Genomic DNA, 20,572 nt, shown 5'->3' with positions numbered 1-20,572 from the left:
TTGTGTCTCTGCTTCTGCCTCTATTGTAAGACAAGACTTGGAGCCTGTTGGCAACAATCCAGGCTTATGTTTTTGCGCACTAGAACATATTTCACAGGGTCCAGAGGGTCTTAGGGCTTGAACGACAACCAATGGCACTCAGTGGGTTATGAGTGCGTGTGAGATTAAAAAGTAATAATGCTCGAGTGAATCCCAGAGAGGAAGATTTGCACCGCTCTACCGAAAACCTATGAAGCTTTGTTTGCGTACGCACACCTTCTGGGCAGAGAACGCCGGCATGGGAACGACCACATTGTTGGAATGTTTCATTGGCTCCCGGCGGACGCTCTCTCTGCCGCGGCCCCGGCGCCGCACACGGCCCTTCCAGCCAATCCGCTGTCACCCTGAGACAGTGCCTCGGCCATGGCGATGTACGTATGGGGTGTTGGGATACGGATGGCTTTGGGTTAGGGAATGGACTTATGCTAGAGAATGTGCTATTGTTTACAAAGTCTACATGCTGACACGACTTGAACTCATAAAATGTTTACCCTTAAAACAAAAAAGTTTAGTTTCACTCCACTTCAGCATTCACTGTCTGTCTGTCTGTCTGTCTGTCTGTCTGTCTGTCTGTCTGTCTGTCTGTCTGTCTGTCTGTCTGTCTGTCTGTCTGTCTGTCAAACAAATTGTACAAAGAAAACACCTGTTTGTCATACCACGCAATCATGTGATGTGACTTGATTCTGATTCTGTCTCCCACTCTCTCTCTGTCTGTCTGTCAGTCAGCCGTCTGTCTATCTCTCTCTCTCTCTCTCTCTCTCTCTCTCTCTGCCTCTAAGTGACCTGACCACTCGGATAGCAACCTTCGTTCTTTGTGACCTTAAATCTAACTTGTCGCCATTTTACCGTCTCTCTCTCTCTCTCTCTCTCTCCTCACAGTCCCTCGCATCAACGGTCACTCTAAGTCGGAACGTGCGGCAAGGGACTCGGCCATGGGTTACGACAGCGCCTCAGTGATGAGCAGCGAGCTGGAGTCCAGCTCCTTTGTGGACAGCGAGGAAGACGAGGACGCCAGCAGGTAGACCGCCACTTTGTGCTCCGTTTCTGGTTTCTGATTCCTGGTTTTAAATTGTTATTCATTGTGTTCAGCACCAACTGTTAGCTTCACTTTTGAGCTGGTTCCAGGGGGTCCCCAGAATAATTTGTTAACCCATTTAGGCCCGACGTCCACATTTTCACGATTTTTCAAAAATAGCAGACCTACAAGCTACTATGAGCTTGTAGCTTCTAAATCAGTAGTTCTCAAACTTGATATATATTCTCAAAATTGATATATATATATTTGGCTGCAGACCCACCTCTAAAAATGTTTTGTGGCAGGGACCTCCCAGAAGAGACGATTTGTGTTAAAAAAAATAATTTCAAACACTGTAGATATTTTTCAACATTTTTAGCAGATGTACAAGCTCACAGCGTGGCACAAATTAATGCTCTGTGAGCTTGCATATCTGCTATTTTTGAGAACCACTGTTCTGAAAAACACATGTGTGTGTGTGTGTGTGTGTGTGTGTGTGGGGCGTGCATGCGTGCAGTAAGAAGAGGAAATACATGAACTCCAAAATTAAATCTGCCATTGACTAGTCATCACGAGGAGTTTTATTCTGGAGTTTCGCTCCCAGCTCCAGGAATCTATAGTTGAATCTATTTATTGATTCTTGTCGCTGTCCAAAGAAAGTGAAAGGACAGGTTTTCCTTTTTTTCTCTCTTGCATGCAGAGTGCATCATGTGACACTCTCTCTCCCTCTCCCTCTCTCTCGTCTCTCGCTCATCCTGTTATGAGCTCACCTTTCTCAGAGCATTGTAAACATTGCTCTTATTTAATTTAGTCACTGAACAGTTTGTGGCTACAATAATAGGCAGCCTGCCCTGACTGTCACACGCTGTGGACCTTTTCACATGATGTCAATTTCAAAATGGCCACTATACTTCCTTCACCTTTGCCAATGTCAGAACGGGGCTATATTTTGTTGCACATGAAAACGGCAAATCACAAGTTTTGCTTGGGGTATTTGTCAAAAAGTAGTCTCTGATTATAGTTGTTTTGTAAACACATAATACCGTTTCAGTTAGTTAGTTATCGTTGTTTTATAAAGCCTGGTTTAAATGTTATTTAAGTCAAGTGAAATATCAAGTCTAATTTTCATTATTTTAAACCCTAATAATGGTACAGTCAAAGTTAGACTAAAATGATAACACAAAGAGGCCCAGGGGCTTGTTTCCACTGTGGTCATTGTACTCAATGTATTGGTAAGACATACAATACAATACAATGCATATCAGTAAAAGCTCAGTAGCAGCAAAAGACATACTGTATTTTCAGAAAAAGGAGGGGTGGGGGCAGAGGATGCTACTACCAAGGTGTTCTGCTAAGCCAAATTGTATCTTATAAGGTCATCAATAGGCATTCCACGTTACCCATGTATGAGGACTATAGGGACGATGGGTTTCAAGCACTTAACTGCAATAACCTTCTTGTCCTCTTGTGTGTTTTCAGGCTCAGTAGCTCCACGGAGCAGAGTTCCTCTTCTCAGCTGATGCGGCGGCACAAACGGCGCCGACGGAGGCACAAGGTGGCCAAAATCGACCGGGTGAGTGAAAGACTGGAGAAACTTATACTGTATATGACTTTTGCTATTGATGATTGTTTTTTATGCCACTGTAGTGAGTATGCCACTGTAGTGTTAATTTCGTCCAGTAAAACTATAACGAAATGTTCGGCAACTATACCTTCTTTCATTCATTAAGCCCTGCCAAGATAACATTGTGTTGATAATCAACTAGATTTAGTCTGGTTTGTTGTTTCAGATGACTTAAATACAACTAAAACTACATGTAATTTTATTCAATAGACTATGACTAAAGCTAAATCAAGATTTACTGTCAAAATGAACACTGTGATTGTGTTGCCTTTCCAGTCGTCGTCGTTCAGCAGTATCACAGACTCCACCATGAGCCTCAACATCATCACCGTCACACTAAACATGGGTAAACCTCCACAGCTAGTCGTCGCTGTCATCCAAGGAAACCTTGTATGTGCAAAACCATTACCTTTCAGGAAATGGACAAAAGGAACCAGTGTTCCAATGGATCCAATGTCATTATTATTTAGTCGATATAATACAATAGACTTAACTGCTTTCAATCAACTGTGTCCCTGTTTATCATTATACGCAAGAACTTGTGAAACAGAACACTTCATATCACGATGTATTGAGAGCTTGTCGATTGGCACAACACTGTCATATGATGATAGGACATTATTATGACATCGAAAAAACATAAAAAATATGAAATTTGGAGATACAAGGTTTCTGCCCGACAAAGAGGATTTACATACAGTATGTACCGTTACATTTTTATTATACCTGATTGTTGTCTTCCTCTCTCTGTTTTTATTTTTGTTATTTTCCGTCTGTGCTGACAGAGAAGTACAACTTCCTGGGTATCAGTATTGTGGGTCAGAGCAACGACCGGGGCGACGGGGGGATCTACATCGGCTCCATCATGAAGGGTGGCGCTGTGGCGGCCGACGGCAGGATAGAGCCTGGAGACATGCTGCTACAGGTAACGTTAGGTGTTTTACACAACATAGGTTCTCAAAGTGGGGTCTATAGGGACCCCAATTTGACCCTGGCACAAAACCTTTTCAAATGGGAGTCCACAGGGTAGTGAACCAATGCTTTACATGCCTGCACGGGTAAACCCATACGTATTCTGGGGAAAACTTTCCACACATTATGTAGAGTGAAAACATAAATAGTATAGAGCTCTGAGGAACTCCGGTCAACCAAGCGTTCAAGTGGTTAAAGGAGTTACTACAGCGCTTGATATACTTTGTGATACTGGCACGCCATTAAGTATAAATCCAGCTTAACCACTTAAACCAGTGATTCGCGCACAGTGGGTACTCGGGACACATTTTTGGGTGACGCAAATGTTTTAATGGGTCACGACTAAATATCCATTTAAAATCTATATCTTTTACAAAAAAGAAAAAAATATATATATATATGTAATATAATATATATAATATATGCAGGAATTAAAAATAAATAGATACAACATTTTTCATGAATTATAAAAGAAACAAAAAGAAAATATATAAGTTCAGCTTGCTATTCTTGTAATCAGGCTTACTGTAAGTGTTTAATTCAAAATGTAATTGTGTATGTTTGAGTCCTGGGGAGACTTAAACCCTGTATACTTGACTGGAGTTCACTGAAAATAGCTGATCTACAAGTGTGGGCTTGTAGATCTACTATTTTATAATAGGAATGCTAGGGTTTATGTGCTTTAAGCCAATTTACTAGAAGGTTCTTCCTTTCATTCTAAAACAGCTGTTCTTCCTCTTTAGTGACACCTACTGGCATGGGCACAGCTAATCCTTCTTTAGACTAATAGCTTTATAGCTTTAGTCCAAACAGTAGCCAGATGATTATTAGATGGATATCAAACATCTGGGTCACAGCTACGATGCAATGCATTGTGAGATTGTAGCTGTGCTATTTTATAAACAAATTGACAGAAATTATGTTTACAAATCTCTGATGGGGGTCCTTTGCCCCAAAATCTTTCCAAATTCATATCAATTTCAGAGTCACTAATTATCTAGCACCACTGTGCTAGATAATTAGTGTTTGTTTTTGCCACAACAGCCACTTTTACATATCTATACTGTATTGTATATCTATACTGTATTGTAGTTTTTAAAAATATATTGTATACTGTATAGATGTAGGTTTATTTTGTACATTCTATTGTATAGAAAGCTTAGGATTTGCAGGCCTTTTCCTCTGATTCTGAATGCCTGAGAGCAGCATTGGAGATAAAACGCACAACTCCACAAAACGGTCCGATAGAGGAGTCCCCAGAGAATGGAATAGAGGAGTCCCCAGAGAATGGTCCGATAGAGGAGTCCCCAGAGAATGGTCTGATAGAGGAGTCCCCAGAGAATGGTCCGATAGAGGAGTCCCCAGAGAATGGTCTGATAGAGGAGTCCCCAGAGAATGGTCCGATAGAGGAGTCCCCAGAGAATGGTCCGATAGAGGAGTCCCCAGAGAATGGTCTGATAGAGGAGTCCCCAGAGAATGGTCTGATAGAGGAGTCCCCAGAGAATGGTCTGATAGAGGAGTCCCCAGAGAATGGTCTGATAGAGGAGTCCCCAGAGAATGGTCCGATAGAGGAGTCCCCAGAGAATGGTCTGATAGAGGAGTCCCCAGAGAATGGAATAGAGGAGTCCCCAGAGAATGGTCTGATAGAGGAGTCCCCAGAGAATGGTCCGATAGAGGAGTCCCCAGAGAATGGTCTGATAGAGGAGTCCCCAGAGAATGGTCCGATAGAGGAGTCCCCAGAGAATGGTCTGATAGAGGAGTCCCCAGAGAATGGTCCGATAGAGGAGTCCCCAGAGAATGGTCTGATAGAGGAGTCCCCAGAGAATGGAATAGAGGAGTCCCCAGAGAATGGTCTGATAGAGGAGTCCCCAGAGAATGGTCCGATAGAGGAGTCCCCAGAGAATGGTCTGATAGAGGAGTCCCCAGAGAATGGTCCGATAGAGGAGTCCCCAGAGAATGGTCTGATAGAGGAGTCCCCAGAGAATGGTCCGATAGAGGAGTCCCCAGAGAATGGTCTGATAGAGGAGTCCCCAGAGAATGGTCCGATAGAGGAGTCCCCAGAGAATGGTCTGATAGAGGAGTCCCCAGAGAATGGTCTGATAGAGGAGTCCCCAGAGAATGGAATAGAGGAGTCCCCAGAGAATGCCCCCACAGTATTTATTATAATGAACGTGTGGTTTGTTGTGTGCGTTTCCTCCAGGTGAACGACGTGAACTTTGAGAACATGAGTAACGACGACGCGGTGAGGATCCTCAGAGAGATCGTCTCCAAAACTGGGTAAGTAGGACACTGTGCTGCAGGAACACCTGGAAACTCCCGGAGAAACCACCCAATGTCCCTACTGCACTTACACTTATTATTACATACAGCACGTAATGTAATGTAATGTAATATAATGCATCCATTTGGGTGTCCTTGACATCAAACAGTTTGAGAAGCACTATGGTAGAGTGTGTTAATACATAATTAGTACATCTGCAAAGGTGGTCTCCCAATGGGAGACTCTCCCTAATCTTCCATTGAGACATGTTTCTACCCTGTTGAGGCTGTAGGGTAAGTTGAGACGACATACCGGATTGGACAGTAGATGCCCTGCCGTCTCCCGTCTTTATTGTAAATCAAATCAAATCAAAGTTTATTTGTATAGCACATTTCCAACGACCAAGGTCGAACAAAAGCTCTGCACAGAGCATATTAAAAGAGCATATTAAAATACAGACAAGGCAAGAAAAGAGAAAATAAATTAAAACAGAAGAAAGAAAGGAACATGACACAACAAGCCGTGGGGGGCAGGGTACTTACACGGTCAAACAGCATTGAAAGCTAGTGAGAAAAGATGAGTCTTTAGTAAGGATTTAAGAACCGCCAATAACTGAGCAGAGTGAATGTGGAGTGTGAGGGTCTTCCAGAGTCTGGGGCCGTCAACCACAAAGGCCCGGCCACCTTTTGTTTTGTTCTGAGTATCGTGCACAAACTGGTCAGCCGATCACAGGTCTCTGGTTGGGATGTATTGGGATCTCAATGAGATCAGATAAATATGGAGGGGCCAGCCCATTTTGGGCTTTAAAAACCAACAATAACATTTTCTAAAATCAAATCAATTCTAAAACAAACAAGGAGCAAGTGGAGTGAGGCGAGAACTGGGGTTCAAAACACATATCACAGCTGTCACTAGATCCTGTAGGTTTACACTCTACAACATACGACGAATTAGACCGTTCCTCACCCAGGAGTCAGCCCAGCTCCTAATCCAGACAACAGTCTTGTCAAAACTTGACTATTGTAACTCCCTCCTTACTGGCCTACCGGCATATGCACTTAAACCCCTCCAACTGATCCAAAATGCCGCAGCCCGCTTGGTCTTCAACCAGCCAAAATTCTCACACGTCACCCCCCTTCTCCGCTCCCTCCATTGGCTCCCGGTCGCTGCCCGCACAGAATACAAAACTCTGATGCTGGCATTCAAAGCAACCAAAGGCATGGCCCCCCCATATCTCACAAGTATGATCGTACCCTACAAACCCTCCCGCGCACTCAGATCAGCCAACGCAGGGAAGCTGGAGGTACCTTCACTAAAAACGCCGGGACAACGCTCCACACGTCCCAAACTCTTCTCCCTTCTGGCTCCAAAACTATGGAATGCACTTCCCATCACAGTCAGAACTGCAGCCTCACTCCCAATCTTCCGCCGTAGTCTGAAAACCCACCTCTTCAGACTCCACCATGGCCCGTAGCACTTGCCCTAGCCTAGCCCCTTAGATAGCACATTATGTAGACTTAGATAGTATGTTAAACAGACTTATAGCTTGTTACGTAGACAGCTCTAGAATTGCACTTTATGTAGTCATAGCACTTTATAGCACACATGTATAATATATTATATAGTATAGTATGTATAGTTTACATAGATACTCCACTGTTACGTTCTTAGTCTACGCATGATTCATGATAACTACTTTTTATATATGTGATGTATGCCATGCTTTTGTTATTGCTTAATGTAAGTCGCTCTGGATTAAGAGCGTCTGCTAAATGCCTAAATTGTAAATTGTAAATTGTGATAGGGTCACGCTTTTTCTTGCCAGTGAGGAGACGAGCAGCAGGATTTTTCACAAGCTTGTAGTCTGACATTGTTGCAATTTCCTCTTTCTGTCAGGAGAGGGAGACAAAGGATATAATTTAACTAACAGATTGTAGATTTAAGCAGCTTTGATACTGTTGATGACAATGAATTATTTCCTAGATTCCTTTTCCCCCCCCATATCACGTGCATTTTGTACCAGTGTGTTTACTATTCTCTCTCAACCTAAAGAGCTCTTCTTTATGGTTTCTCTCTAGGCCAATTAGTCTAACTGTTGCCAAATGCTGGGATCCGTCCCCACGAAGCTACTTCACCATCCCCCGCGGTAAGATAAAGTACACTGTTACCCTTTAAACCAGTGGTTCTCAACCTGTGGGTCGGGATCCCCAGGGGGGTCCCCTCAGGATAGTTTTTGGGGGGAACACTGTCCCAGATGACAGTGAAGTGACAATTAAAAAAATGTAATACCTACAAAATAATGATATTAAAAAAGACCATTACTGCATAAAAAATAATCAACAAACTACAGTATACTATAAATACTGGTCAAACTTTGGCCAATTTGTCAAATCATATAAGAAAGAGGCAGACATTGGGCTGTAGATCTTCTATTTATATATCCGTCAAACTAAATGTAACGACTCAACTCATACTATTCCAATTGCTTGTCAGAGTGGGAGTCCCCAGTTAAAATAGGATTATATTGGGTGAGAACAGCCTGAAAAGGTTGAGAAACCACTGCTTTAAGTTTAAACCACCAAATACCGATTTCACCAAACTAAGCATGTTGATCTGTTACATTTAAATGTAAACATATATCCAATACTGAGAGCCTGACCATGTTCTGATCTGGTGCCAGTTGTACCGTGTGGTTTATCAACCCTTGTTGGTTCCTCCACTTATAGGCGGCTGCAATTCAAAACGGGCCCCTATAAATGCCCCTCCCCCTAACTAACCGTGTATATGATGACTTCCTTTTTGTCTTTAAATGCTCTGTTGAAATTGAAAATGGAGGACCCTTATGTAAACAAGTCTAGTCTTAGTGCTTTTTCTGGTTTTATCCTCTTAGCAGATTTTGTATTGACCTGTGCTTTCCTTGAACTGTGCCCATTCTACAAACTGTTAATACCATTTTCAATCAAACAATCAATTCAATCAATCAATCTAGCGGAGCCAGTGAGGCCCATCGACCCCGCAGCCTGGATCTCTCACACCACGGCTCTAACGGGACCCACCTACCCACACTACGGTACCAACACACTAAGTATACGTTCATTTAAATTACATTTATTTGAATGTCTTCTTAATTCTAATTATTTCTTCTTACGTTTTGCTTCATTCAATTAAATTTGGTTTGACTTATAATGTCTTTCAGTGCCCAGAAAAGCACTCTATTATGTTTGATGTTACTATTGCTAATCTGCTGTATGTCATTGTCAACTAGGCCACCTGTGAAAGTGGCCTGAGCATGCCTCCAGCAATGCATGTTGAGCCATATTCACGTCAGGTCTGAAGTGTCACAGTGATTGTTCCATCTCCCTCCCAGAATTCGATGACCTGCCTCTCTCTGCGAGTAAGACGGACATGGCAACCATCGTCAAGGTGATGCAGCTGCCTGACTCGGGTCTAGAGATTCGAGACCGCATGTGGCTGAAGATCACCATTGCAAACGCCGTCATCGGTGAGGAGACCTAATGATATATTAGACTGCTACAGTAAGCTTCTAGATCAAGCTTCCACTCTTTTCCACAATTTCTACTCTTCTCACAGTTTTTTGAAAGTATAATATTATTAATTGTCATATCTTCCCTGCGCAACAAATACAAAGCCTAAAAGCCAAACATAAATGTTTAATTTATGTTCCAAAAGGTCACTACCAAAAACACGCAATTATTTGAGTGACAGCCCTAATGTGTGTGTGTGTGTGTGTGTGTGTGTGTGTGTGTGTGTGTGTGTGTGTGTGTGTGTGTGTGTGTGTGTGTGTGTGTGTGTGTGTGTGTGTGTGTGTGTGTGTGTGTGTGTGTGTGTGTGTGTGTGTGTGTGTGTGTGTGTGTGTGTGTCAGGCGCGGACGTGGTGGATTGGCTCTACTCCAGAGTAGAGGGCTTCAAGGACCGCCGTGATGCCAGGAAGTACGCCAGCAGCCTGCTGAAACATGGCTACCTGAGGCACACCGTCAACAAGATCACCTTCTCTGAACAGTGTTATTACACCTTCGGGGACCTCTGTCAAAGTACAGCACACGTCTTCCTCTTCATGCATTGTTCATACAACTGCTGTCGTTGCATGTTATGATAAATCGATAAGCCACGAGAGGTAGTAGGGCTGCAGCTGTCGATTATTTGCTTATTTGCTTAACAATTACCTTTTGATTACCTTTTCCTTGAAACTAATAGTCGAGGAGTTTTTTTTTAATGGAAAGTACTGAACTGTACGGAGCCCCTGAATGGCCATGCATTCAAAATATATTTTATCTTGTACGTACAAGGTATTATCTCGTACGTACAAGATATTATCTTGTACGTACAATATATTATCTTGTCCGTGCAATATAATAATTATCTCGTACGTACAAGATAATATCTCGTACGTACAAGATAATATCTTGTACGTACGAGATATTATCTTGTACGTACAAGATAATATCTTGTACATATAAGATATAATGGCTTATAATGGCTTTACATTACTTACCTTCAGTCATACAGTATATATTGTTGAGCGGGATCCCCCAAGAGTCTATACTTATTCCCCTCCTTTTTTCCCTCTACACCAAAACTCTTGGTGGTCACACGGTGTGACCTTGTGGATCGGCTATTTTCACCGAATGTTTGCCTATTATGACATAGGGACGCTAGCATTCATGTGGTTAAAGCATGGTGTCTCTCTCTCCCTTTCATCAGACATGTGGTTAAAGCATGGTGTCTCTCTCTCCCTTTCATCAGACATGGCGTCCCTCAACCTGAACGAAGGTTCCAGTGGTGGGGGATCGGAACAGGACACTCTGGCCCCGCTGCCTCCTGCCACCAACCCCTGGCCCCTGGGGGGCCAGCCATTCCCCTACCCCCCCTTCCCGTCCGCTCCGCCCAGCTTCCCTCCGGGATACTCGGACCCGTGTCACAGCTTCCACAGTGGCAGCGCAGGGAGCCAGCACAGTGAGGGTGAGTGACGCTTGCTTGGCCACTTTCAAACTCTGGTGTCCCCGTGTTGGGCATGTCATTATAGGTGAACATTTAAAACAATTTATCTATCTGACCTCCAAATTTGTACATTGGCTATTCTTTTAAATAGGGTATGAAAAGGAGACGGATTTTGTAGTTTGTTTTCCAGTTCAGGTTAAAAATGAACAAAGCCAATCGTTATGGGCAGGAGGGCTCACAGACAGCTTGTCTGTAAATGGTAAATGGTGCATTATTTATATAGCGCTTTTATACCAAAGCTCTTTACATACCGGTAGATTGTGCATTACATTCACCCATTCACACACGCATTCATTCACCGATGGTGGAGGAAACCATGCAAGGCACCAACCTACTCATCGCGAGCAATTAGGGGTTCAGAGTCTTGCTCAAGGACACGTCAACATTAACTCTGGGGGAGCCCGGGATCGAACTGGGAATATTTGGGGCCATCCGGCCCCAAATATTCCTCTAAAAATGTTACATTTTAGATGAAAAACAGGCCAAGCATTTGCTCTTGATTAGTTTCACACCTACAACAGTACAACTGCTACTTTAGTTTCTGTGGGCGCTTATTCCACGCTTACTTGAGAGCACAGCTCGCTTCTGGCTGGCTGCCGCCCTGTATCGCCACACAGTGGCCACACAGCACATTCTGCTGGCTCTTCCTCCTGCTGCGGGGAGGAAAGCGGCGGTCACCACTGGCCATAGAACCTCAGTGCTTTCTGCTGGCTCTTCCTCCTGCTGCGGGGAGGAAAGCGGCGGTCACCACTGGCCATAGAACCTCAGTGCTTTCTGCTGGCTCTTCCTCCTGCTGCGGGGAGGAAAGCGGCGGTCACCACTCGCCATAGAACCTCGGTGCTTTCTCAGAATGTGCTAGTGAAATGCCACTGCTGGTGTGAATTCAGTCTTATTCATCCTGTTGAATAAGATGTTTTTTTTACCCTGCTGTAGTTTTTAACCTGAACCGGATAACAAACGGCAAAATCAAATGGGTTTCATCATGCCCCTTTAAATGTGCAGTTTGTCTTGTTAAATAGCTATACAGTCTAATTATTGCTATAGTGTGTGTGTGTTCAGTTTCAGTAACAAGGGTCTCCCTGTCTCTCCAGCTCTTTAAATAGAAAATGCATTTTCGGGTCGGGATACTTATTCAATCAGGCTAGAGAACTCGCACAAGACAGAATAAAGGAGGGAATTTTTGAACTGATGTCTCAATGAAATCAGCACACAAAATTGGAACTGGAACACTATACATTTGAGGCTGAAAAATGTGCAACCCCACCTGAAAATGTATTTCCTGTGTATTAAACGGACAGACACTCTATAGCAATTATTAGAATTTAGAGCTTAAAAACATTTAAGTCAAATTATGATGCATTACGAAAACGTTTTCATGTGTGTTTTTACACACTATTTCAATACTTGCCTGATTCATTGTTTTTGTGTATTTATACTGGTAGTTAAACTGACACCAGATCAGATTGTTTATTTCTGCGTCTAGTGTGTGTTTTCTAAAACCCGTCCTGTATTGTCAAGGTCAATCATGAACAACTTGAGTCATACAGCGGACGGCTCTGCAGTACTGGGTGTGTACACTATGATAAAAGCCTGTTCCACTATACGATTACAAATCTCCAGCTTGAAATAAATCCCAATCGGGTCCATGTTTCTTCTCCCATTGATTCTTGAATGATCCTCTCTTTGGTTTTTGGTCCTGTGTTGCTAGTTGCATGCCTTTTTTATGCAATCTCTGCATTGAGGGAGAGTGGTGGTGTTATGGGAGTGAGATTTAGTAGATGTGTTAGATGGCTGGATTCTATGTTAACATCAGTGTTTCCCAAAAAAGGTTTGTGTCCCATTGTATGGGTCACGACTAATGGCCTAACATTTTTCAAATGTGTTTCTTGCTAAAAAAAAAAAAAAGAAGAAGAAGGAAAAAAGACATTTTGTAAGTTTGGGTCCTCAGGATAATGCCTCTAATATAATATGATAATATCTCTGTTGGGTCTCAAGCTACAAAAAAAGGTTTGGGAACCCCTGTGTTACGTAGTAGCCAGACTACTGATACGTGTGGGGGAATTCTACATTCAATATTATGGACTAGAACAGCAGAGAAAACTAGTGCTGCTAACAGACTCATTGCTTTGTCCAATCCTGATACCATCCTAATATCATGGACTGCCCTAACGTAGGGTTGGGAACCATCCAGAACTGGAGCAACCATTGCAACCAGAACCAATATTGAGGAACTGTAACCAGTTCCTTCACATTTGGAACCATTTCTGGAACCGTGTTTTTGTTTTTTGTTATTCTCGCCTTCACACTGTCAGAGTTTTAAACATTATGTTATAATTTAGCTATTGAAAAATAGCAGATCTACAAGCTCATAGCGCGCCACCGAGTGGCGCGCTACGAGCTTGTAGGTCTGCTATTTTTGAAAAATCGTGAAAATATTTATTTCAGAAAACTGGAGGATTTAGAAGGATTTTTTAAAATTTTGAGGTCAGGCCTAAATGGGTCAAATGATAAGGGACAATATCGGTGGCACCCAACTGTCCGTGGACGTCACGTCATGTCTGCTATACAATTACAATACCAGTGGTTGTCAAGCTTGTTTTTATTTCAAGGACCACCATAACGCTGAAAGAGTAACGGGTCCATTTGGAACCACCTGTAGGAGTCGTTAAAGGGAACCGCTAAGGACTCGGACCGTTAAGAAAAGAATTGTTAAGCAACCAGAATCGTTAAAGTCCTAAAGGATCCCAACCCTACCCTAAAGTCTTTGCATTGGTTCTGCAATGCTGTTATTTATTAAATCTCTGAATTGTTTTCCACCCAGTTTTAGCCCATTCATTGAATTTAGATGCATCAGAATGCAGAGATCTCTGTTCGTCTCGCTATGCTAGACTATATATGTTACATTCCATATGTGCAATCTTCATTCATTATTATTTTGTTGTTGTTGTTTTTTTAACCATTTGCTCATTATATCAGATAATCACAGCCTTTGAAACTTTGGAGGAGAGAAATTAAGAAAGCTTAATTGTTTATTTTTTATTTTATTTTTGGCCTTCTGAACAAGAATTGTGGACATTAGTGAGTTCAGGTGTGTGTGTGTGCGTGTGCGTGTGTGTGTGTGCGTGTACGCGTGCGTGCGCTGAAGGGCTCAACGTGCTTCATTTGTGCTCCGTAGTACGACGGTGGAAATAGCAGATGCACAAGCTCACAATCCGTTGCAGATGCGGCATGTTGTGAGCTTGTAGATCTGTCATATTTTGCAGCGTGACACCATTGTACATCAAAATAGGCTTAAGTTATGCAGTTGAGACTTAGGACTAATATATACATGGCGCAACAGTGACGTCATGTTTTTCACTTCGGCGCTGCTGGAGCCGGAAGATAATTTATGCCTGAAATCAACAGGAGTCATGATTTAATTATGACCATAAAACATTTTATTCGAATCAAAAGAATAATAATAAAAGGGGACGGTAGAAGACTACTGTGCATACTATATTTTTTAGAGTGAAAGAAAGAACTGCTCTTCCAACCAAACGATCATGTAGCTTACTTCTTTTTTTATTTTAGCCATTGTCTTCATTTATAAAATTAACATTGTTGTGGAATATTTTAGTTGACTTGTAGTGATCTTTGACGATGATGTACGATCGTTACTCCGGGTTATAGGCTGCATGGCTACTCAATTTAAGATAGCTCAGGGGCCACTCAGCCAAAGTCCAAGAGCCGCAAGCTAAAAATGTATTATTTTGAAACGTTAACTAATTTATTTTGTAACAGACTACATGACTAGTCTAAAAAATAAGGAAACAATGAGTAAAAAGCCACATTTCCATCTATAAGGCCAAACCTCAATGAACAAAAACATTGTGATTTAATGATAAAGTTGAGGATTCATAAAAAAATGTGAAGAGAACATAATGAACAGATTATCACAGGTGAATAAATAAGGAAGTGGTTAATACTCAGCTGAAATCAGGCCATATCACTTTCTCTTGGAGCAAATGATACAATACCTACAATCTTGTTAAAAACAATGAAAATAACTACTTATATTTTTATTTTTATAGATATGACCATGACAGGCCACAGATACATTAAGCAGGGTACACATGCGGCCCACGGACCGCGGGTTGAGTAGCACTGGGCTATAGTCACTCACTCCAACATTTGATTGATTGGCTCCTACAGGAGTATAGCACATAGACATAGCATCGTTTTACAAGCAATGGAAAACAAAATGAATGCGTTTTTTACTTCCGACATATCACTGTTGATCTCTGTGGGCAGGAACAACAGAAGTTGGCTGTAGAAGGCTGGCCTGAGATGTGTGCGTGCGTGTTCGGGCACGTGTGTGTGTGCGTGCATGTTCGGGCACGTGTGTGTGTGTGTGTGTGCGTGCGTGCGTGCGTGCGTGCGTAATTCTGTTGTTCCCTCTGTTTCTGCTGGGCAAACGTTAGACTGAAGGATGGATATAGTACCAGGACACAGTGGGGGAACGGCCCGGTAAGCCATCTAAAACCCTGCTTCTCTCCTCCTCTTCTCTCTCTCTCTCTCTCTCGTCTCCAAAGCCCTCAACGTTTACCTCCATCCATAGCTTTGAGGTTTTATTTTCCCGGCCCACTCCATGCCTCCCATTCCTTCAGTGTGTGTGTGTGTATTTGTGTGTGTTTTTCCCCTATCACCTGGAGTTATGTGCGACTGTCCTGGGGGCCCCATTGTCCCTCTCTAGTCTGCACCCATGGGCATGCATTGGTACTGTCCTGGGGGCCCCATTGTCCCTCTCTAGTCTGCACCCATGGGCATGCATTGGTACTGGCCTGGGGGCCCCATTGTCCCTCTCTAGTCTGCACCCATGGGCATGCATTGGTACAGTTCTGGGGGAACCGTAGTGAAGGTGCATGATGCAGGACATGATCAGTGCGAGGCTTGTGCTGTTCTCACTCTCACTGATAGAGGGCGATCATGCACCGTTCTTTTACCCAGTACTGTGGGGCTCATATTATAGAATATGGCAGGGGGAATGTTCAATTTGGTGGTACACCTCTGTCACTATGACCTGCCACCAGTGTGAAGTACAGTAATACTAAAATGAGACAAATCAGAAAATAGGTGGAATGATTTATTTTCTTGCTGCTCCAACATGACCCAATGCTTTACACATTTTGAAACACTCTATTTTGGGCAAGACGGGAGAAGACTTTCATAGAATTTAAATGTCTAAAATATTTTGAAAATAGCAGCTCTAACGTTGCATAATTTAATCTTGTAGATCTTGTATTCGCTATTCGTTGAACGACAAAGTATATGGCTGAAGTGGTTAAGGAATTGTCCTGTATGAATATTGCAGGAGGAGACTCTTGGTAATAACTTGCTGCTGTTATCGGGAAGGCGATTTATGTAACAATCATGTTTTTGGATTGCATAATGACGATAATATCTGGTCACACTTTAAACAAAGTACAGTCAAGTCTTTCATAGCATTTACATATTATTATTCCACGTCCTTCACAGTAATTAAATATGTGAAACCTGTGAAAATATGTCAACCCATCTGAAAGCATTTCATGGTAATTGTACAATGGCCCATGGGGTTTATGAAAGATTCATGAAGCTTTCATAATACCTTTTTGTTTAGCGTGTGACCTTTTGCCTCCCTCAGTCGTGGTCTAAATCAGCCATAGCTGATCGGTTGGAGCTCCTGACTTTGTATCTATAATGGAATTAGGTCAGTGGTTCTCAAAGTGGGGTCCGGGGACCCTCCGGGTTCCTTGAGGGGGTTCCAAAATGGACCCATGCAGGTCTATAACTCTTGACGTATGTGTGTTTGTTTTTCATTGTTCCCCTCCTCAGGGAGCAGAAGCAGTGGGTCCAACCCCAGCGCCGGGAAGGGTCGGCGCTCCTCCCCACAGGAGAAAGTCCACAGGTCGACATGCAGCGAATCAGAGCCTGGCGTCCGTGGGATGAGGCGCGGTGGCGGCGGCGACCGGTCCGCCAGCCAGCTGAGTCATCACAGCCACGCCAGCCACGCCCTCTCCAGCCACAGCCACGCCCTCTCCAGCCACAGCCACGCCCTGTCCAGCCACAGCCACGCCGCCTCCAGCCACAGCCACGCCCGGTCGGGTTTCAGCCACGCCCAGTCTCACCGGAGCCACTCTCACTCGCACAACAGTCACGCCTCCTTCACCTACAACCACGCGCCCTTCAGCCAGCCGGGGCCGGGCTCCTGCGCCCACAGCGAGCGAAGCCATGCCTCTTCCTACGGGCCCCCGGGTTTGCCTCCCCCATACTGCCTGACTCGTCTGGTTCCAAAGACCCCCGTCGGCAGCAACACGCCCCCTGGAGCCCCTCCGGGGAGAGAGCTAGCATCCGTTCCCCCTGAGCTTACCGCCAGCCGCCAGTCCTTCCAGCACGCCATGGGCAACCCGTGTGAGTTCTTTGTTGACATCATGTGACAGGACAGTGCCTTTAAAACTCCACAGCCACAAGGATCCTCCCTCTCCTCCCCTACTCTTAAAACCAGCGGTTCTCACGGTTCTTAATTTCAAGTGCCCTCCCTTTTATAGCATTTTCTTTTTATCTCTGGGACCCGAATCTAAACTGTAAAGTCCTCAGTGTTAATCTAACTCTTGAGAGTGGACAAATGGAACTAAATGGACCTGTATGGGTCCATTTGGTTCCATTTGTACACTTGGGAGTTACAGACCCCTAACTCCTCAACTCCTCATCACACTTTGAGAACCACTCAGCTGCTAACCCTGTTAGCAGCTGACCAATCCCAGGATCAGAATGTTGACTCTGCTACAACAACGGCCCCCTTATGTTCAAGCAAAGGCGTTTTTTGGGGGCGACAGGAGCACATCAGGAGAGAGCACCCTCCTCCTCTCACCACACAGGAGCACATCAGGAGAGAGCACCCTCCTCCTCTCACCACACAGGAGCACATCAGGAGAGAGCACCCTCCTCCTCTCACCACACAGGAGCACATCAGGAGAGAGCACCCTCCTCCTCTCACCACACAGGAGCACATCAGGAGAGAGCACCCTCCTCCTCTCACCACACAGGAGCACATCAGGAGAGAGCACCCTCCTCCTCTCACCACACAAAAGCACACAGCTCCACTGTGACTGTGGAACAGAAGCCCTCTTTTGTATTGACGTGACGTGTACAGTTTGTGAAACGTGAGTGGTGTTCAATGTGGTCATCCTTCACAGACGTCGTTGGAGAGCATTATTCTGAAATTAAATCATTTTGTTCTGTTTCTACGAGACCTTTAATGTGGCTGGAGCCTGGATCTCAATCCCCCAGGCCCAGGCAAAGACCCATAGCCCAGAGTTATGAAGTTGTCCCCCCCGGGCCCAGGACTTGGACACCGGATCACCTGAGCCCCTGCCACGCTATTAAACCTCAGCCCTTATTATTAACGTTTCTCACTTGTATTGCTGTGCCACTACCCTTGGTATAAACTCCTATCTGCCAACTAGAACTTGCTAACAGTCCTTTTATTTCTTAACAGCTTAATGAGGGAGGGCCCTGCGGCCGGCCGTTCGTTCGTTCACCTAGGCTGCACTTTTTGCATGACTGTCTAAACTGCTTTAAAAGGAGATAACTTTTATTGTTTTTTGTTTTTTTTCGTATTCAGATTATGTGTTTGGAGGAGAGGGGGCTACCTAAACCCCCGGCAGTGTTCAAAAGGAAGAAATGTATACACTGGATAATTTTCGTGATGTTATTTATGTGATCATGTCACATGTGATCATGTGACGGTGTCCGACGCTTTCTTAACGATGGCCAACTGACAGACAATCAGACATCAAGCCCCTAATGTGTGACTCAAGACAATAAGCGCTTGTGTTAATCTGTGCTGTGTCGAATGTATCGTTATCGCTGTCCTTATTTAACTCCGACATCTGTGATGAACGTTTTACCACCAAACAAACTGAACCTGGCTCATCGGGAAAAACAAAACAAAAAAAACAACAGCAGCAACTTTTGCAAATGGGGATTGCAAACAGGATTCACAAACGGTTGGACAATGCCCACCACAGCGGACTTGGCGGGTTGCGTTGGGATGACTTGGTTTGCTGACGGCGTGACGGAATCCTGAAATATAAACCAGTGTGGGTGGAAAACCAAAGCCTCACATGGGTATGGTGGGCAGTTGTGTTTCTGTATTATATTGTTGCTGTCGGGCAGAAACGATGTATCTCCAAATGTCATCGTACTATGTTTTATCACAAATTAATTGCTATTTTATGCTTCGTCGTATTACAGTGTTAACCGTTAACCCGCCATTACCGTAAATCTATGTGTTTTGGATTAATCTGGCCGAGTGCCACTACCGTAGATCTATGTGAATTGGTCTTTTATAGAGCTTTTAATCGATCGAGTCGAGATGCTACTCACATTAGCATTGGATTTCTAGCTGAGGTTGTCAACATGACTGGAGCGCGCCATCTTGGATTCTTTGTGCACCCGCGGCCAATCTATCTTTTTCTTTCAATCGCTTGTATCTCCAATTCCTTGTCCCCGATGGCATTTCTCCTCAAAACAAGGTTTATTCCACGGCAGATAGCCGACGCTGTGATCCTTGAGATGATGGTTTCTCTGCTCTCATCAGGAGACCTGAAGTGATATACGACAGCACACACACTAGTATGACATCATAACATCCGGTCGTGGTGGCTCTTCAGAATAAGAGTTGAACGGGGGAAAATGCTGGCAATACGAGGTGAATAATTAATGAATGCTGGGGATGTATTAAAATGCTGTAGTGAGAGAGGCAAATATGTCAAAACATTTTTGTTATGACAGTATTACAGTGTTGCTACTTTTGCGCAAAACACTGTAATGTGACGAAGACTGCCTAAAATAATAATAACGCAAGGTTGAAAGTGGTTATGTCCGTCTGTGGGTTTTATGAATATTTCACCAATGAAAAGTATTAACAGGAGCTTGTGACTAAATAGTAACTACATTGAATCATTTGAACACAGGTTGTTTTTTCTATGTCCTTAAAAGTAGTTTGGTTGTGGACATACAAGGTTTCCACCCGACAGCGATGATATGAATATATCATTGTCAGACGGCTCTCATGTTGTGAACTGACTATGAAAGTGTGACTCGATGGACGTTGTCGCTCCCAGAATCAGCAGCTAAATCCATTCTGTGTCTGCTTAAAACAAAAAGCTGTGGAACACAGTCACTAATTATTTGAGCACTTTTCCACTGTTTGTCTCCCTCCCTTTAGTATGAAACACTGTTTGCAATCAAAGCTTTCTCCTTCATTTTGTTTCTTTACAAAAGAAGAATAAATTGTACATAGAAATTTATTATATATATAAGAATAAAATATATATGTTCAGAAAGTTGTCTGTACTTGATTTCTAAAATGTCTTAGTCTAAAAGCTTGATACTGGTCAATGTTAGGCATTAACGGTTCTCGAGTTACGTGGATGCACACTGCTGCATTTTTCGGATTTTTAGCAGCGTTTTTCTGCTGGTTTTCCGAAAAACGCATCCAGTCTGCAAGGACCTTTACCCTGGTGTCTTTCAGACCACTTCTAATTTGTTTGGTCTGTCTCTTTGTACAGTACGCCAAGTCACATAACAATAACACATAACAGCTATGTACTCTGTTTCT

General features: G+C 43.6%; 1 protein-coding gene across 2 annotated transcripts in view; it reads left to right on the top strand.

The window, feature by feature from the left end:
* LOC306915647 (segment polarity protein dishevelled homolog DVL-1-like) overlaps nt 1–20,291 on the top strand; it is a 53,240-nt gene extending 32,949 nt beyond the window's left edge. The window contains exons 5-15 of one of the 2 annotated variants that reach the window (XM_079493124.1): nt 919–1,057; nt 2,534–2,627; nt 2,955–3,024; nt 3,464–3,603; nt 5,851–5,927; nt 7,989–8,056; nt 8,900–8,980; nt 9,278–9,412; nt 9,795–9,962; nt 10,675–10,890; nt 16,783–20,291. In XM_079493124.1, the coding sequence (XP_079349250.1) occupies nt 919–1,057; nt 2,534–2,627; nt 2,955–3,024; nt 3,464–3,603; nt 5,851–5,927; nt 7,989–8,056; nt 8,900–8,980; nt 9,278–9,412; nt 9,795–9,962; nt 10,675–10,890; nt 16,783–17,384 (1,790 nt within the window). In that variant the 3' untranslated portion in view covers nt 17,385–20,291. Of the gene's footprint in view, nt 1–918; nt 1,058–2,533; nt 2,628–2,954; nt 3,025–3,463; nt 3,604–5,850; nt 5,928–7,988; nt 8,057–8,899; nt 8,996–9,277; nt 9,413–9,794; nt 9,963–10,674; nt 10,891–16,782 lie in introns of both variants that reach the window. The other variant, XM_079493123.1, reaches the window with a different exon arrangement.
* The last annotated feature ends 281 nt before the right edge of the window (nt 20,292–20,572 follow it).

The sequence above is a fragment of the Electrona antarctica genome, assembly GCF_951216825.1.
Source record: "Electrona antarctica genome assembly, chromosome: 2".
Taxonomy (NCBI): Eukaryota; Metazoa; Chordata; class Actinopteri; order Myctophiformes; family Myctophidae; genus Electrona; species Electrona antarctica.
This window is presented reverse-complemented; position numbering and strand designations above follow the sequence as displayed.